This window comes from Protopterus annectens, chromosome 8.part0 (genome assembly GCF_019279795.1).
Source record: "Protopterus annectens isolate FY-2018-M chromosome 8.part0, PAN1.0, whole genome shotgun sequence".
Classification (NCBI taxonomy): domain Eukaryota; kingdom Metazoa; phylum Chordata; order Ceratodontiformes; family Protopteridae; genus Protopterus; species Protopterus annectens.
The window spans coordinates 1,636,192,932-1,636,210,001 of NC_056741.1; the positions used below are offsets into that span (position 1 = coordinate 1,636,192,932).

General features: G+C 42.3%; 1 protein-coding gene across 1 annotated transcript in view; it reads left to right on the forward strand.

The window, feature by feature from the left end:
- Positions 1–17,070, forward strand: part of LOC122808522 (protein Aster-B-like) — a 1,382,984-nt gene that overhangs the window by 800,593 nt on the left and 565,321 nt on the right. The window contains exon 11 of the mRNA XM_044079476.1: positions 350–468. Within this exon, the coding sequence (XP_043935411.1) occupies positions 350–468 (119 nt within the window). The remainder of the gene's footprint in view (positions 1–349; positions 469–17,070) is intronic.

Here is a 17,070-nt window from a genome sequence, read left to right on the forward strand (position 1 = left end):
AGACTGCAATCTAATTTATGCATTTGCTTTTCTCTTGTTTTTTATTTATTTATTTTTATGCAAACTATGATTTGCTTTAGGCACCGCATAAACATTAGGGGCAATGTTGATAAATTACAAATTCATCTTTTCCTAAATCAGTTTCAATTAAACATATTACGCAAACTGCTATCGAAGTGCATAATTTCACATCAGTAAATGCCAGGAAGATATTGTTCTCTGAGGTTACATTTTCTGTGGCAGATGTCTGCTTCCTATTTGCTTTTTTGTGCATGTACTATTGTGACTTGTCTTGGTCTGCTAAAGGACATCTGTTGGTAATAAATAAATACCTTGTTTTTGTGTGTAGGTACCATTTTTCATCCATGGAAGAAAGAAGAGAGTGGTAACCAGAGCCGAGTAATCCTGTATAGCATCACACTCACCAACCCGTTTATGCCAAAAACTAGTAGAGTCACTGAGAACCAGGTAAGAGCTGGGGACTATAATAATCTACAGACTAGAACTAGGATTTATTGTTTAAAACAAGCATTCTGATGAAAGTCTACAATGACTACATTAATAAAAGAAAAACAACTGCTTGTTAAAAACATAGCTTAAATGTTTGTCCTTATATTATTTTAGCAATTCCTTTTGTATTCCTTCCTTTAGCTTCTGTCTCCCTCCCTTTCTGGCTTACTCCTCTCATTCTATCATAATTTTTCTAGTATCCAACTCTTTTTTTTAAAGCTCAGACATTTTTCCCGTATAAATAATATCCCGCTGCGGTGATTACCTATAGTTTTCTTCCCATTCATAATATTGAACATTCTGTATAAACTTTTTAACTATCCCCTGGATTCTCTACAGCTTGCACGGCATGCAAGATTGGTGGAGGAGCTCCAGCAGGCAGTATGTCTGCCGTGCGATCCAGGAACAGCCTGCAGGGGCGTGCATGAGCACTTCTGCACTAATCCTGCACGGACTAAGCCCCTGTATGCAAATCACCCCATTTGCAGGTGAAATCTATGCAAATGAGGTGTTTTAGCAGTCCAGGAAACTTGCAACCGGCTGTGCAGGATTAGTGCAATCTGCGGAAATGTACTCCATTGGTAACCGAGTACATTTCTGCAAAATCCAAAACAGAGCTGTGACAGCTCCAAATAAAGGCTGCATATCATGTAGTAAGCATGCCAATGGCCAAGTATAAGGCCATTGGCATTGCAAAAAGTGAAAAAAATAAAATAATCAACTTTTTTTTTTAGCCAATCTCGGCTGTTTAAGCGTAGGGCAGCAGCGCGCAAATGGGAACGAGGGGAAAATATCAAAATAAACCTAAATTAAGCATTCTAACTAAAATCAGTACTCTGCCATGCAAATCAATGGCAGGCAGAAGACAACATGGCCAGTGAGTAGTGGTTGCTAAGGGGGGAGGCTCAGTGTGAGACATGTAACTATGCATTAGCAGGCAATCCTATGCAAATGAAGGGAATGGTATTGAATCCCAGTTTTCCCCAGCATGTGAGTCAGGTCCCAACAGTGTAAGAGTAGGAATAGCTCGGTGCAAGCCTAGGAGTTAGGTGACATCATGGGTGTGTATGTCAGGCATACTTTAAGCGAATTGGAGCCCTGTGGCTCAGGTTGCTCCTAGCTTAGCACAGCTAAGCTAGGGGGTGTGTCTAAACCTGCCTAGCACTCTTTACATTGCCTAAGCAGATTTGCATGCTGTACACCGGGTTTTAAAGGAAGAGAAAGAAAGTTAAACCAGGAAATAGCAGCACTGTGCACATATGAGCACTCTGTTTGCACGGCGTGCCCCCAGGCTTAAACAGGAAGGCAGTGGGAAGGGAAAACAGCAGTAGGAAGGTAATCAAGGAGAACCAGCATAGCTAGCAGGTGAAATGTATCAGAATCAGCCAATTACACAGGCAGCAGACCAGACCAGCCCAGAACACTACTATAAACTATGCAATCACCTTTGTCTCTGATTTTTCCCACACTCTACACCACTGGTGTATACAAGCAGGGAAGTTTTAACAAACAAACATACAAAATGAGAAGGGCTGCAGCAGGCAACATAGAACAACATGTGCAAGAGGCTGAGGGTGGTGAGGATATGAATGCTGCCGATCAACCCACAGTGAGGAGACGGAGAAGAGTGTACAGACCCAGGGTAAACTACCAGGGGCTACATGAGCTGGAGATAGTGGAGTGCTGTAGGGTGGACAAAGACCTCCTGCAGCAAATTGTTGAACTGTGTCTCCCACACCTGACAAACCCAACTAACCAAGGGGAACCCTTCCCAGTGGATACCAAGGTATGTGTAGACCTAGGAATACTAGCCACAGGTAGCTCCCAAAGCTCAACTGGGGATATCATGGGGATCTCACAGGCATCAGCATCCAGAGTGTTCCACCAGTTACTGGATGCCATGTCAGCACATGCCGGTGAGCATGTATATTTCCACAACACCCATGAGGTGTTGGCCAGCAATATGCATCTCTTCCACCAAACAGCAGAATACCCTGAGGTAGTGGATGCTATAGACTGCAAGCACATGCGCATCAAAACACCACCCGCTGATCAGGATAGGGCCTACATCAACCACAGGAGCATCCCCTCCATCAACTGCCAGGTCGTCTGTGATGCCCAGGGCATTATAATGAATGTGTGTGTTGGCTGCTCTGGAAGCTGTCAAGATTCCCACATATGGCATCTGACGCAGCTGTACCAGAGATTTGCCAATGGGGACATCCCCTACAGTCAGCTAGTGGGGGATTCTGGTTACACACTGGAGCCGTGGCTGATGACACCCATCAGAAATACACACACCCCTGAGCAAGAACGCCATAATGAGGCACACGCACAGACCAGATGTATAATAGAGCGCGTGGTTGGGGTGCTTAGGTCACGGTACCAGTGTCTGGACACATCCAGTGGAGCCTTGCAGTACTCACCAGCTACATGTACCCAAATTGTTATGGTATGTGCCATGCTACACAGTATGATCCTGCAGAAACAACTGCAGCAGGAACAGCATGGGGCAGGGCCACACAGCCCTCCACAAATACCAAGGCCCGCACAGGCACAGAGTGACTCGGAGGAGGAACAACCTGAGCCTTCCCCAATAGTTAGATGGAGGCATGCCCAGTATGCCAAGGCTGCGGCAAAGAGACAACGCATAGCACATACATTGACACAGTAGGGATCCAGGGAATGACACCTCTCTCTGAATCGCCCATACAGTAAAAGGGATGCCAAACATGACACTACCTGTGCTCAGCTATGTATAGGGAGTGTACTATGTGCATGCGACATAGGCAGCCCTCCAGCACCATCCGCAATTCTGGCACACCCTCAGGGTAAGTCAATCAACCTACCAATTGCCAAATGGAGTAGAATGTGTCATTACCTGTATCTGTGGTATGGATGTGAGCATGCAAAGGAATTGGGTGGCTGAATGTCATGGCAGCAGAAAGTAAACACCCATAGTGGCACCATGACATCTGTAACACATACTGGATTCACCATAGTAGCCAGTACTACACAGGGTGACAAAACCCAGTGCAGGAAATGTGCTGGGTGACATGTGTGTCCATATGGCTCACACATGCCAGTCAGGCCGGTTCACGTACCCAGGTGTAGACAAACCCAAACAGAGCCTGTGCTATGGCCCCTGAATGTCGGCTATGGTTAACCTCCCCCCAGGCCTACACAGACAGACTACAGCAGGTCAGGCAGTGGGATGTTAGTTCTGAAGGGTAGGAAGTCAGGCACTAACATGTAGGGCAACCAAAGCTACGATCTGCTGTACACTGGTATGCCTCTAGTCAGCATGATAGGTAAGAATACAGAATGAAATGGAGTACATGACATACCAGTACAGTCATAGCAAATGTGCACAAGTGTCAGGTATGCCCCCCATCCTACATAGTAATGTAGTAACAGTCAGGTGTGCCCCCCCAATAGTGTGTAGAAATGTAGAAATAGACAGGTGTGCCCTCCACCCTACGTAGTAATGTAATAACAGTCAGGTGTACCCCCCAATCCTGTGTAGAAATAGGTGAGCTCCCCCACCCTACGTAGTAGTGTAATAACAGTCAGGTGTGCCCCTCCCAATCCTGTGTAGAAATAGTCAGGTGTGCATTCCCCCATCCTATGTAGAAATGTAGTAACAGTCAGGTGTGCCCCCCCAATCCTGTGTAGAAATGTAGAAATAGTCAGATGAGCCCCCCCCATCCTATGCAGAAATGTAGTAACAGTCAATGCCAAATGCTCGATGGATACCTTGCAGAAACAGCATGCTACCTGTCGGTGTACAACACAAAGGTCTGCACTGCAGTACAAACTACCTGGACTCGATCCACACATTAAATACAGATGAGCATACTGGGCATGCTCACGCACTTAGAGAAATGAAGGTAATGTCAGTCAACATCATACTGAAAGGTCATACTGGGTATGCTCACACACTTAAACACATGAAGGCCATGTCTGAAAACACCAGTGGACCAGACATATCTGGCAGTCGCAGTTGTTAGTGCAGGCACTCGTCAGTATGCATGACTAATGCTTTGCACACACAATGGATAGGAATACAGACATATATGTAAGGACAGCACACTATAATACGCCAAAGGTAGACATGCATAGATGTGTGGAAGAGGGTGACTGTGACAAGGAGCCATCCAGGCCTGTTCCACCCAGCACACAGCCAAAGGCCCCAACCACATGAGTTTCAGATGTCACTCACTGCAGATACTAGCCACCAGTGTCAGTCAGTATTACAGACTATGTGGTGCACGTGCTAGTTGTGCAACATGACTGTACAAGGAAGTAGTCATCTAGCAGCTGTATACACGTACCTGCAAAATATGACCCTGTGTGTGCCCGCATGTGGAGTGTCAACCTCTAAATGAATGAGTTATGGCCCATGCACACACACAGTCCTCCCCATAGCCCTACTATGACAAGCCTGCTGAGGTCATCCACTGTGAAATACACCTTTGGGAGAGTTGTAGCCCAGTAATTTCCGTGGTGCATCCCATAACTTTGTACTGCTGTAGTGTGATAAAATAAATAGGCAGGAGTTCAAATCCCAGACATGACAACTGTGTGTGTGTGTGTGTGTGTGTGTGTGTGTGTGTGTGTGTGTGTGTGTGTGTGTGTGTGTGTGTGTGTGTCTCTGTGTAGAGAGCAATGCTTTTTTAGGGTAGTCACACACCCTACAATTGAAATGCTCTACTTTGGTAAGGCTGCTGATGTCATCCACCTAGAAATACATCTCTGGGAAGGTTGTATACCAATAATCTCCATAGTGCATGCCATAACTGCGTACTGCTGTAGCGTGATAAAATAGTTAGGGAGGAGTTCTAATCCCAGCCTTGGCAACTGTGTGTGTGTGTGTGTGTGTGTGTGTGTGTGTGTGTGTGTGTGTGTGTGTGTGTGTGTGTGTGTGTGTGTGTGTGTGTCTGTGTGCGTGTTTGTGTGCGCGCATGTGTGTGTGTGTGTCTGTCTGTCTCTGTCTGTGTAGAGAGCAATGCTTTTTAGGGTAGTCACACTCCCTACAATTGAAATGTTCTACTTTGGTAAGGCTGCTGATGTCATCCACCTAGAAGTACATTTCTGGGAAGGTTGTATCCCAGTAATCTCCGTAGCACATGCCATAATTGTGTACTGCTGCAGTGTGATAAAATAGTTAGGGAGGAGTTTTAATCCCAGCCTTGGCAACTGTGCTTGTGAGTGTGTGCGTGTGTGTGTGTGTGTGTGTGTGTGTGTGTGTGTGTCTGTCTGTCTCTGTCTGTGTTGAGAGCAATGCTTTTTATGGTAATCACACTCCCTACAATTGAAATGCTCTACTTTGGTAAGGCTACTGATGTCATCCACCTAGAAATACATCTCTGGGAAGTTTGTATCCCAGTACTCTCAGTAGCATGTGCCATAACTGCATACTGCTGTAATGTGATAAAGTAGGGAGGAGTTCTAATCCCAGCCTTCACAACTGTGTTTGTGTGTGTGTGTGTGTCTGTCTCTGTCTGTGTAGAGAGCAATGCTTTTTAGGGTAGTCACATTCCCTACAATTGAAATGCTCTACTTTGGTAAGGCTGCTGATGTCATCCACTGAGAAATACATCTCTGAGAAGGTTATATCCCAGTAATCTTAGTAGCATGTGCCATAACTATGTACTGCTGTAGTGTGACATAGAACTCTGGTAGGCTTCTATTCCCACCCATGGCAGTTCTGGATGTTATGTGTGTGTTTCAATATCTGTGTAGGGAGCAATGCATTTTTGGCTGGTCACACTCACTACAGTACAAATGCCCTACTTTGGCAACCCTGCTGATGTCATTCACTGTGAAATACACCTTTGGGGAAGGAGTTCTCCAGTAATCCCCATGGTGTATCCTATAACAGCTTCATGCTGTACTGTGATATAGACCTCTGTTAGGAGTTCTATACCCACACATGTCAGTTGTGGATGTTTTGTGTGTGTTTCAATGTCTGTGTAGGGAGCAGTGCATTTTAGCCTAGCCACACTCACTACAATTTGAATGCCCTACTTTGGCAATCCTGCTGATGTCATCCAATGTGAAATACATCGTTGGGAAGGAGTACTCCAGTAATCCTTGTGGTGCATACTATGACTGCATATTGCTGTAGTGTAATAAAATAGGTAGGAGTTCTAATCCCAGACATGACGTGTGTGTGTGTGTGTGTGTGTGTGTGTGTGTGTGTGTGTGTGTGTGTGTGTGTGTGTGTGTGTGTGTGTGTGTGTGGGTGTGTGTGTGTGTTTGTAACTCATATCCTGTGTGGAGGTGGTTGTGAGTGTATAACAACTGGGCCCAATGTGGTGTGGGTTTTGCAAATTTCTTATATGGTGGCCCTAGTATATATCGCAATGTCCACTGTACAGGAGTAAGAGATGTGAAATAGCCGAGAGGCTGGGGTGCAGATCCATACCCATACATGTGACATCAAGGCCAGGCAAACAAAGTTAACAACCCTAGTATTAGTCAGACAACAGTCTCAACCCATGCCTCATACACACACACACACACACACACACACACACACACACACACACACACACACACACACACTTTCCTAGACAACAGCCACTATGTTGCATATTTCCCACTGACAGTAACTATGGAGTGATTGCAGTGGCCTACAGAGGGCATGGCACCCTGTCCATCTGTCCAACAGGCACGTACAAGCAGACAGTGCACTTTTCCCATGTTCCCCACTGGACACCTGCAACACCTGTGGTGCCATCAAATGTGACCCACAAAGGACATATCATGTTTGAAAACATGCCCTGTATGGACAGATGCCACTGACACCAGGAAATGCCATTAGCATGCTATCAATGTAGGTGCAGGGTAAACCTGCTGCCATTGCCAGTTCCTGCCACATGAGGCCAGGACTGGCACATCTGATGATGATCTGTGTACACAACAAGGGCAAGACACCCCAAGTACAGTTCCACATGTCACTGTACATGCATGTGGGAGGTGTGCACATCACAGACACCGTCCATGTCATGGACTAAGGAACTCATACATGGCAAGCAATGCACAGCATTGCCCACATGCATTAGTCACCCAGGTGACTAGATGGTGAATACAATACACACCAGTGTGGGCAGTTCCAGAATCTACACCCCTGAGCCACAATGCAGACCATTGTCATGTGGTCTGATGCCAAAGTGTACCCATAACCTAGCCTTGTATAACAGTCTGGCACAGTTCATCGCTATGCACCCGTGAATCAATGCACCCATACATGTCAGTACTGGCACCCTGTGTGTGTGTGTGTGTGTGTGTGTGTGTGTGTGTGTGTGTGTGTGTGTATTGTATGTTGCATATGTTCACATTCACACTCACAACAACCCCCATTAGCATACTGCAGCATGCTGTCTGATGTCAGACACCTCCCCATACCCTTTGCCCATATAACCTCTGTATGATCTCTGTGATGCATGTGATACCTGCACAGTAATGTGTTGTGGCAATCTCTCTAGTAATGGGTTGTATTCCTGGTCCTGCCAAGTGTGTCAATGTGTGTGCATCCCTGCGAGAATGTGGCTGTGTTGACACTGGCACCTGTTCATGCGGACAGGCAAGTGTACTACACCTACCGTATAGCTACCATATCCCCGTTGCAGATGTCACTCACCATCATATATATGTTCTGAGGGCTCCACAACATGTAACCTATGTGGCGCATCCAATAACTGCATAGAAATGTGATAGCACTACATAGTCATCAGGGGGGTTGATACCCTGTGCTGGTAGGTGTGTGACACAAACATGCTTAAGTTTTACTCTCCTACCCCTCCCTGACTTGTCTTTGCCTCTGTGTGCCCCTCTCACTCCCTCTCTGGTGGACGTGGAGACCTACACCTGCTTTGCTTAGGCAGCAGCATGTGTATTTTAAGTGATGTTCATGATCAGCTGATGGCACCTGCACGAATTGCAGCCCTCCCCTAGCTGATTGCATGTGGAACAGCTATGGTAACATTCCCATAGCCAATTGCATGGCAACACACTCCAATATCTAAGCACATCATGTTGGTGTTGGCCCTTTTCATTCACTGTAAGCAGGAACTAGATCTGTTGTTTGGCAAACAGCATCTCAGATGGATTGGGGATTTACCTCTAACAACATACACTGTAGAAACAGGGCAACATACAGGAGGGGGTTGTGCCTGACCTTATTACAGACTGTAAGTGCTGTTATACTGCATTTGAAGTAATGTTGGTTTAACAGTGTATGTGTGGATATGGCTATCCTACATGTTTTATTTCTTGCCATGTCAGTTCTATACTTATGAGGAATCCCCATCTGTAGGGTCATCTGCAGACTGGGCAGTGTGTTGTGCCTTTGGTTTCATGTGTTACCCACAGAGCATATATCTGTGAACTGCAGAAGGTAGTGTGAGGATTGCAGTCTGTAGATGGTGAAAGCCGTGACAGTTACTGACTTCATATCCCTCATAGGACATATGTTGCAACAAACCCTGTTACAACAGTAAATGTATGAGGTTATCACAGCAACATGTCACTATTGGCCCTGTGTATGTGCTTCCAGCCACAACTCTGTCAACCTTTGTACATATGTCATGCGTTAAGAGGTGCATATGTGCTGTACACCATAATTAGTGTAATCATATCTGATAACAAGCCAGTGAGATATCAGACTGCTACACGTTATGTACAGTAGGGAGTTATATTTGATGACATAACCTGGACATTCTGTGATTGCTTGTACAGTACTGAGGTCTGTGTACTTATGGTGAAAGTTAACTGTGTGTGGATTGTTAATATGTACTTTGGCCTGTGTACAGACTGTGGTAGATGTCATTGTTTTAGGTCCCATCCTAGCTGATGTTACATGCTGCTACACTGTATGTTACTGTATTGGCTTACATGTTTGTAAGGCCATACACACACATGTTCCATACCACAGTCAGGCATCAGACCAAATTGTGTAGCAGCCCAGTATATGTAGGGTTAGTCTGTGAGTGGCACATATGAGGATGGTGTTGAACAGATAGTCCATATACTGTAATATTATGCTAGCTTACCATATGTGGCTGTGGCTGTGTTCACATTGATTGTGGTTATGCACTTTCACACAGGTGTATCTTACCCTGTGTTGTGACATGCCCATAGAGCCTGCTATATATGCAGGTACATGTACATTCCCCCATCGGAGATGTAGGCCAGTGTTGAGCCAGTCTGCCTGTAGCCTGCACAGTGCATTGTTACATGCCAAGCAGCTTAGTGTACTTACCCAGTGAGGTGTCATGTCCAGATATTTGCCAGATGTACTGCTGCAGGGCCTCCCTTAACAGTCATGTATGTCACACACACAGCAGTGGGATGCTGTACAGATGTATGTCAATATCTAGTGGGTAGTATGTTGCCAAGGCACCCCTGTACCAGTGGTTATTATGTGTCAGGATAGACAGGGGTGTGTGAATGCATAACCTATGGTGGCAAATGTATACCAGTCATTATGTGTTATACCCGTCTACATGGCTGTTAACATCCATATTGTTAGGCTTGGTCCACATGTTTTGCACTAAGGGGTTCTGTGTATACTTCTGGACTGTACAGAGTGTCAGAATGTCCACATATATTGGCCAACATCTCTGGTGCAGTCCACAGGGGCATTACATGCTAGCAGCGGTACTGTACTATGATGTCCTCAGGATGTCTGTCAGTAGCCAATGGCACACATGTGAAAAGCAAATGTGACCTCCCACACACACCATGCCTGTGAGGACAATTCCAGTTACAGTAGCAGTAGTCTACTAATATACTTGCTATACATACCTGACACCCCCTTGCACTACGAAGGTGAGACTATAGGAGCTGGGGTAGGGCTACACTCCATGTTCAGGACATATGGTGAAAATATATGTACATGTAATTATCCAGATATGTATATATATAATTACACATATACATATTGACATATATAGATGGGCATGTATATGTACATAGATATATGCATACGCACCCAGATATATACATATGCAGAGATATAGTGACAGTAGTAGGTATATCAGAATAGATATGTATGCACATATAGTTATAAATATCTATCTATATATATCTATCTATATATATATATATATATATATATATATATATATACCCCAACATAACTAGGCATATCTGTACACACAGGATGTGCATACATATATAGCTATTTGCACATATATCTATATTTACATATATGCATACCTATATATATACACATATGTATATATATATATATATATATATATATATATATATATATATATATATATATATACATATGTATACAAAGAGATGTACACATGGCCATATATATGTAGCACTATACAGATGTGTATACAGAAATATGTATGAGAATACATGTGTATCTATGGGTCTACTTCATAAGATCGACAGACCATTTGATCAACATTCATTTGGTCGACACCTCATTTGGTCGACAACCAGTATTCAAGGCACTTAACAGGGATTTGCCCCCCTCCCCAATGTTGTGCGACCCTGGAGTTGATATATATAGTTGGGTGGTGTGTGGGGGGTGAAGCCCCCACCTATTTTCATTTAAAATGTGTAGTTTTGTTGTATTTTCATGTTTTAAATGGAAATAGGTGGGGGCCTTCGCCCCCCACACACATCCCCTAACTATATATATAGCAATTCCAGGGTTGCATGACATTGGGGAGGGGGGCAAATCCCTGTTAAGTGCCTTGAATACTGGTTGTCGACCAAATGAATGTCGACCAAATAAATGTCGATCAAATGGTCTGTTGATCTTATGAAGTAGACCCGTATGTACATGTAGACATATATACACCTATGTATGTATGTATACAACCATATTCCTGTCATGAGTAAACGTCATGGATGTGTATACCCTCACACATGTATCTCACCGTGTGTATCTGCTATGTGCACATAATGATAAAACAACATATGTGATGCAACAGTCATATTAATAACAAGATGAATAGTTCTTTTAGGTCTCAGTTAGTATAAATGATTTGCCAGTAACTTCCAAAATTATTTGTAAACCACAAAAAAACAGCTAGCGATCCAAACCTCAGCCAAAGAAGCCACTGTTTGCCAAGAAACAGAGTTCTATGTCAAAAGATGAAAAATTCTTTATTGTAGGTAAGCGCTTTCATGGTGCTGCTCACACCACTTCATCAGACCTTTTTCAACCATGCATCACAGTACTCTATACTTTGCACAAAAAATTTAATCAGCCCATTAACTTAATTGATTCAGTGCCAACAGCTATGCAAATTTAGTCATGGCCTTATGGGAGAATAATAGTATAAGTAATGGCACTTAAAACCAGATAATATTCTACAAGTGTTTTGTAGATGACCTTTTTTTGTTATGGGATGGTAGCCAGGAAGAACTCAATAGGTTTTACCATAATGCTAATACCAATACATCCTTTCTAACCTTTGAAATGAAGGTTTCAGATAAGGAAGTGGAGTTTTTAGATGTGAAGGTGCTTAAGACAAAAGAGGGCCAAATAACTACTAAGTTATATCATAAGGAGTGTCATAGAAATATCATTTTGCATCGAGAGAGCATGCACCCTTGACACATTTTTAAAAATGTTGTAAAAGAGCAAACACTGAGAGCATCTAGGTTAACAGCAAGGGACGTGGACTTTGACCAAGAGATCACTGACCTGAGACAGAGGTTTAGAGAGAGGGGTTACACTGACCACATTTATTTATTTATTTTATATTTTATTTTACATTTGTTTACCGGGTTAGTCTGACTGGATACATATCCCTTTTCAGCAGAGACCCGGGGAGAAAAGCTCCACATTTGAAAAGAACAATACATAGACTAACATCAGCAACATTCATAGTATACAAAATACAGAGAGACTCATTACAAATACATTCTATTAAATTCCACAAGTACATGATGAGTAAATCTCCAGATATACAGATAGGTTAAGAAGTAAAGAGGTTTGAGCTTTTAATCACAAGGGAGAAGGATATATCTTCATTCACAAGTCGATTCTATGGTTATACGAAGGGGGCAATCTAAGAGGAACTAACGTGTATAGAGAATTGGTTTAAAGGGATCTAGAGAAGTTTTAGGTGAAGAGTCCTATAGATAATAGTGAGTGGGTGGTAAGCAGCTATAGGGTTAGTCAGGATTGTCACAAGGGCATAGCCAGTGTGCCTTAAGAAATGACTTGAGACTAGTTTTAAAATGGCTGAGTGAAGTTGTTAGTCTTAGGTTATTGGGAAGGGAATTCCAGAGCCTTCCAATAGAATTGGCATAGAGAGCATCACCTCCTGAGTTATTTGATTTCATAGTTTGTACCAGGACACTATTAGAAGATCAGAGGCAGTTAAGGTTGGAGTAGGGGGTCAGGAGTTTGTTCAGAGAGAGTTTTTTTTCTGGTTCCTTAATTATTTTAAATGCTTTCATAAGTTGGTTGAATTTAAGAAGGTTAGGTAATTCTAACCATTCAAGTTTCTTTAGGTTGAGGCAGTGATGAGTACGGTAAGGTGATCCAGTAACAAATTTAGCGATGTGGTTATAAGCAACTGAGAGTTTGCTGAGCTCATTTTTATTGAGGAAGGATAGGACCGGGGAGGCATACAGTAGAGTGGAGAGAAGGTGTGATCGTGCTATAGTTGGTTTGGTATAAGGAGTTAGAAAGTTCTTAATTCTGTACATGGAACCTAGTTTCTTGTTTACTGTCTTAATAGTTTGACTAATGTGAACATCAAATTTGAGCTTGTGATCAATAGTAACACCTAGTAGTTTGGTGTTGGTGACAGGCTCAATGATGGTGCCATTGATGGATTGAACGTGAAAGATCGTATTATTAGAATGTGGCGGATATTGGCCTGACGGGATTCCAGAGGTGGGGAAGATTAGAAGTAGCTTAGTTTTTATAGGATTTAGAATGAGTTTCCGTTCAGAAAACCATTTTTCAACTGCCGCAAAACAGTGTTGGGTGACTACTTGGAGATTATCGAGAGAGACATCAGAACAAATCAGGGTGGAGTCATCTGCATATTGAATGCAGGTGGCTTTGGGGATGACTGAGTGGAGGTCGTTTATGAATACAGAGAAGAGAAGGGGACCAAGAATAGAGCCTTGGGGAACTCCTATGGTATTTGGTAGCAAGTGAGATAGTTTGCTTTGCCACTGGACTGCTTGTTGTCTTCCAGTAAGGTAAGCATTAAACCAACGTAGGGCTAGGTTATTGAGGTGAAGGGATTTAAGGGTGTGGAGCAATAGTTGGTGATTGACCATGTCAAAGGCTTTTGACAAGTCAAGAAAGAGAGCAGAAGTTATTAATTTGTTGTTCCGATTGTTATTTACTGAATCAACAAAGGAAAGGAGGGCAGTGGTAGTGCTATGATGGGGGCGAAACCCATGTTGAGTTTTAGACAGAAGATTGTTTAGGGTGAGGTGGTGTAGGAGTTGCTTGTGAACACACCTTTCCATAATTTTTGCTATAGGCGACAATATTGCTATAGGTCTATAGTTCGATGTTTCCGTAGAGGAGCCTCCCTTGTGAAGTGGGATGACGTATGATATTTTCCAGATTGAGGGGATGGTGGCCTCTGTAATAGTTCTATTAGTCAGGATTGAGATGGGATAGGCTATAACATCAGATGCTATTTGTAGGTATTCAGCTGGGAGATGATCAGCCGATAGGGTGGATGATTTGAGTTTCTTTAATAGAGTTTTAATATAGGAGGTGGATATTGGTTGAAGACTAAAGGCAGGTAGATTTTTGCCAGTGGGACTGGTTAAGGAGGTGGAAGAAGTAGGTAACTGACTGGCTAGTGCCTGAACGGTCTCAGTGAAGAAAGAGTTAAATGAGTTAGCTATTACTTCAGGATCTTTACCTATAAGTTTTTCAGGGGTAGGGGTAGTTGATTTCCCAGAATAAAGGAGGTTATTAAAACCTGCCCAAAACTTCTTTGGGTTATTTTGGTGTTTGCCCTGGAGATGACAGAAATAATTCTTTTTATCCGGGGTAGTATCTGTTTTTGTAGAGTTTCTGAGCTGCTGAAATTTGATGCGATCTAGGGGTTCTTTGGTGGTACGCCACTTTACCCAGGCCTGGTCTCTGAGCTTAATTTTAGATTTGGTGTCTTTGGTTAGCCAAGGTGCAGTCTGGACTTTGGCTCTGATGGATCGGTTGAGTGCATGAGAGTCCAGTATATTTAGGAATGTGTCATTAAAGTATGTAACACTCTCGTCTATGGGGAGTGTTTTTAGCATGGACCAGTTACAGGATTTAAGTTCTGCTAGGAATTGTTCAAGAACAAATTTCTTCTTGTTTCTAACTAGTTTATATATGGGAAGGTTTGTACATGTCAATTTATGTTTTATGATGAAGGTGGTAAGGTGGTCACTAAGATCATTGGGGAGGGTCCCCGTGGTATAATTAGGTGTGTCTTTATTGGTGAGAATCCAGTCGATAATGCTTTCTTTTTGTTGAGAATTACCTATTCTTGTGGGAGATTTTATATTTTGGGAGAAGCCATATAGGTTAATGGGCAGGGGATTCATCTGGTCAGAGTATTGGGACCAGTCAAGGTTAAAGTCTCCTAGTGCAATTGTTTCTTGGGGGTAGTTTGAGGTAAGCCAGCTTAGGGTTAGCTCCATGGTTTCTAAGTTTTTACCTGGTGGGATGTAGACTACAATTAGATTGATACTCTTTTGGTTGTTTAGGCATATTTTTAGGGCAATTAGTTCCATATTAGAGACCTTGGGGGGTTGTGTTGGATTCATAATGATATTCAGTGTATTTCTAAACATTACAGCTATTCCACCACCTTTTTTTTTTATCCGATCAACCCTAAGTATATTGTAACCAGGTGGAAGAATTTCTTCATCCTTAGTGGATGGTTTGAGCCATATTTGAGCCACATTACAACTGACATAATAGATGAGAATGCCAAGTTAAGAGACACTACTGGGAAGCCCTACTTTTCTGATAATAGGAATAAAACAACTATGAACCCTGTAGTAAGTCCTGAGAGTACCTACCCAATATTCAAGTAATATGTCCCTAATAACAGGGGTCATTAGGAAGCACTGGCCCATTTTGACACATGATCCCAACATAAGGGAGATAGTAGGAGAACAACCAAGTTTCTCCTTTAAAAACAAAAAGTCTCTGAAGAGACACTTATGTAATACCATAGAAGCCAAAGAAACATCAAGCAGAAACGTTACTACCAAAAAGGGCACATTACCATGCACTAGATGTAATCAGTGCAGATACATAGATGCTAGTAATAATTTCATGCACCCTGACACAGGTAGAGAATATGTGTTCAATGTTCAAGCTACCTGTAATAGCAAGAATATAGTATATATAACAGTGTGTAATGTTTGTTCAGGTTTCTATGTAGGAAAAACTAACAGGGAATTGAGGTTCATGATACGAGAACATTTATTATACATTAGGAACCAGAATGTGACAAATGCATTGGCTAAGCATGTGCAAAGTAAGGGCCAGAGCATACATTTAGCTTCCAAGTGATAGAATCAATACGAGAAAATGATAGAGGAGGGGACATAATAAACAGAACTGAGAATTCTGAGACACGTTGGATTATTAGATTGAGAGCAGAGAGGGGTCAGGGGCTAAACGTTAGAATCCCCCTTAAGCCTGTCTTGTGGAATAGGCCTTTGATTTGATCATACAAAAGTCATTTGGTACAGTTATATAATAAATAATACCTAAGCACCCTTCTGGTTAGGTGCAGAAAGAGAGAAATGTTTGTATGTATTTGTTTTATATTTTTATTTTTGTATGAATGCACTGGTCTAAAAATATGCATACATGACTTTTATAAGTGTTTTTCAGGAATTTTTATTGCGTCTTTACATTCATACACATATGGTTATTTGTTATATATGCATTTCTTAAATATGTTTTTATAGTAGTTTGGTTAGGTGCAGAAAGAGAGAAATGTTTGTATTTGTTTTTTATCTTTGTATGAATGCACTGGTCTAAAAGTATGCATACATGAGTTTTATAAGTGTTTTTATGAGTTTTTATTGTGTCTTTACACTCATACACATTTGTTATATATGCATTTCTTATATATGTTTTTATAGTAGTTTGAGCTTGTGCACCTTATGCATAGCTTTAATAGAAGGTTTTTATGGGTTATTAACAAGTTAATTTATTTAACTGAATCAATTGAATCAATTAAGTTAATGGGCTGATTCAAAATTTTGTATAAAGTATAGAGTACTGTGATGCATGGTTCTAAAAGGTCTGATGAAGTGGTGTGAGCAGCGCCATGAAAGCGCTTACCTAAAATAAAGAATTTTTCATCTTTTGACATAGAACTCTGAATTTCTTGGCAAACAATAGTGGCTTCTTTGGCTGAGGTTTGGATCACTAGCTGTTTTTCTGTGGTTTACAAATATTAATAACAAGGACTTCACAAATTAGGATCTAAAGGCAATTGTACAATACTATTCAATATGTGTATTGACAGCTATATTGGTAAAACAACAGCTGTCTCCACAGTGGTCATGGTGTAGTAGTTAAGT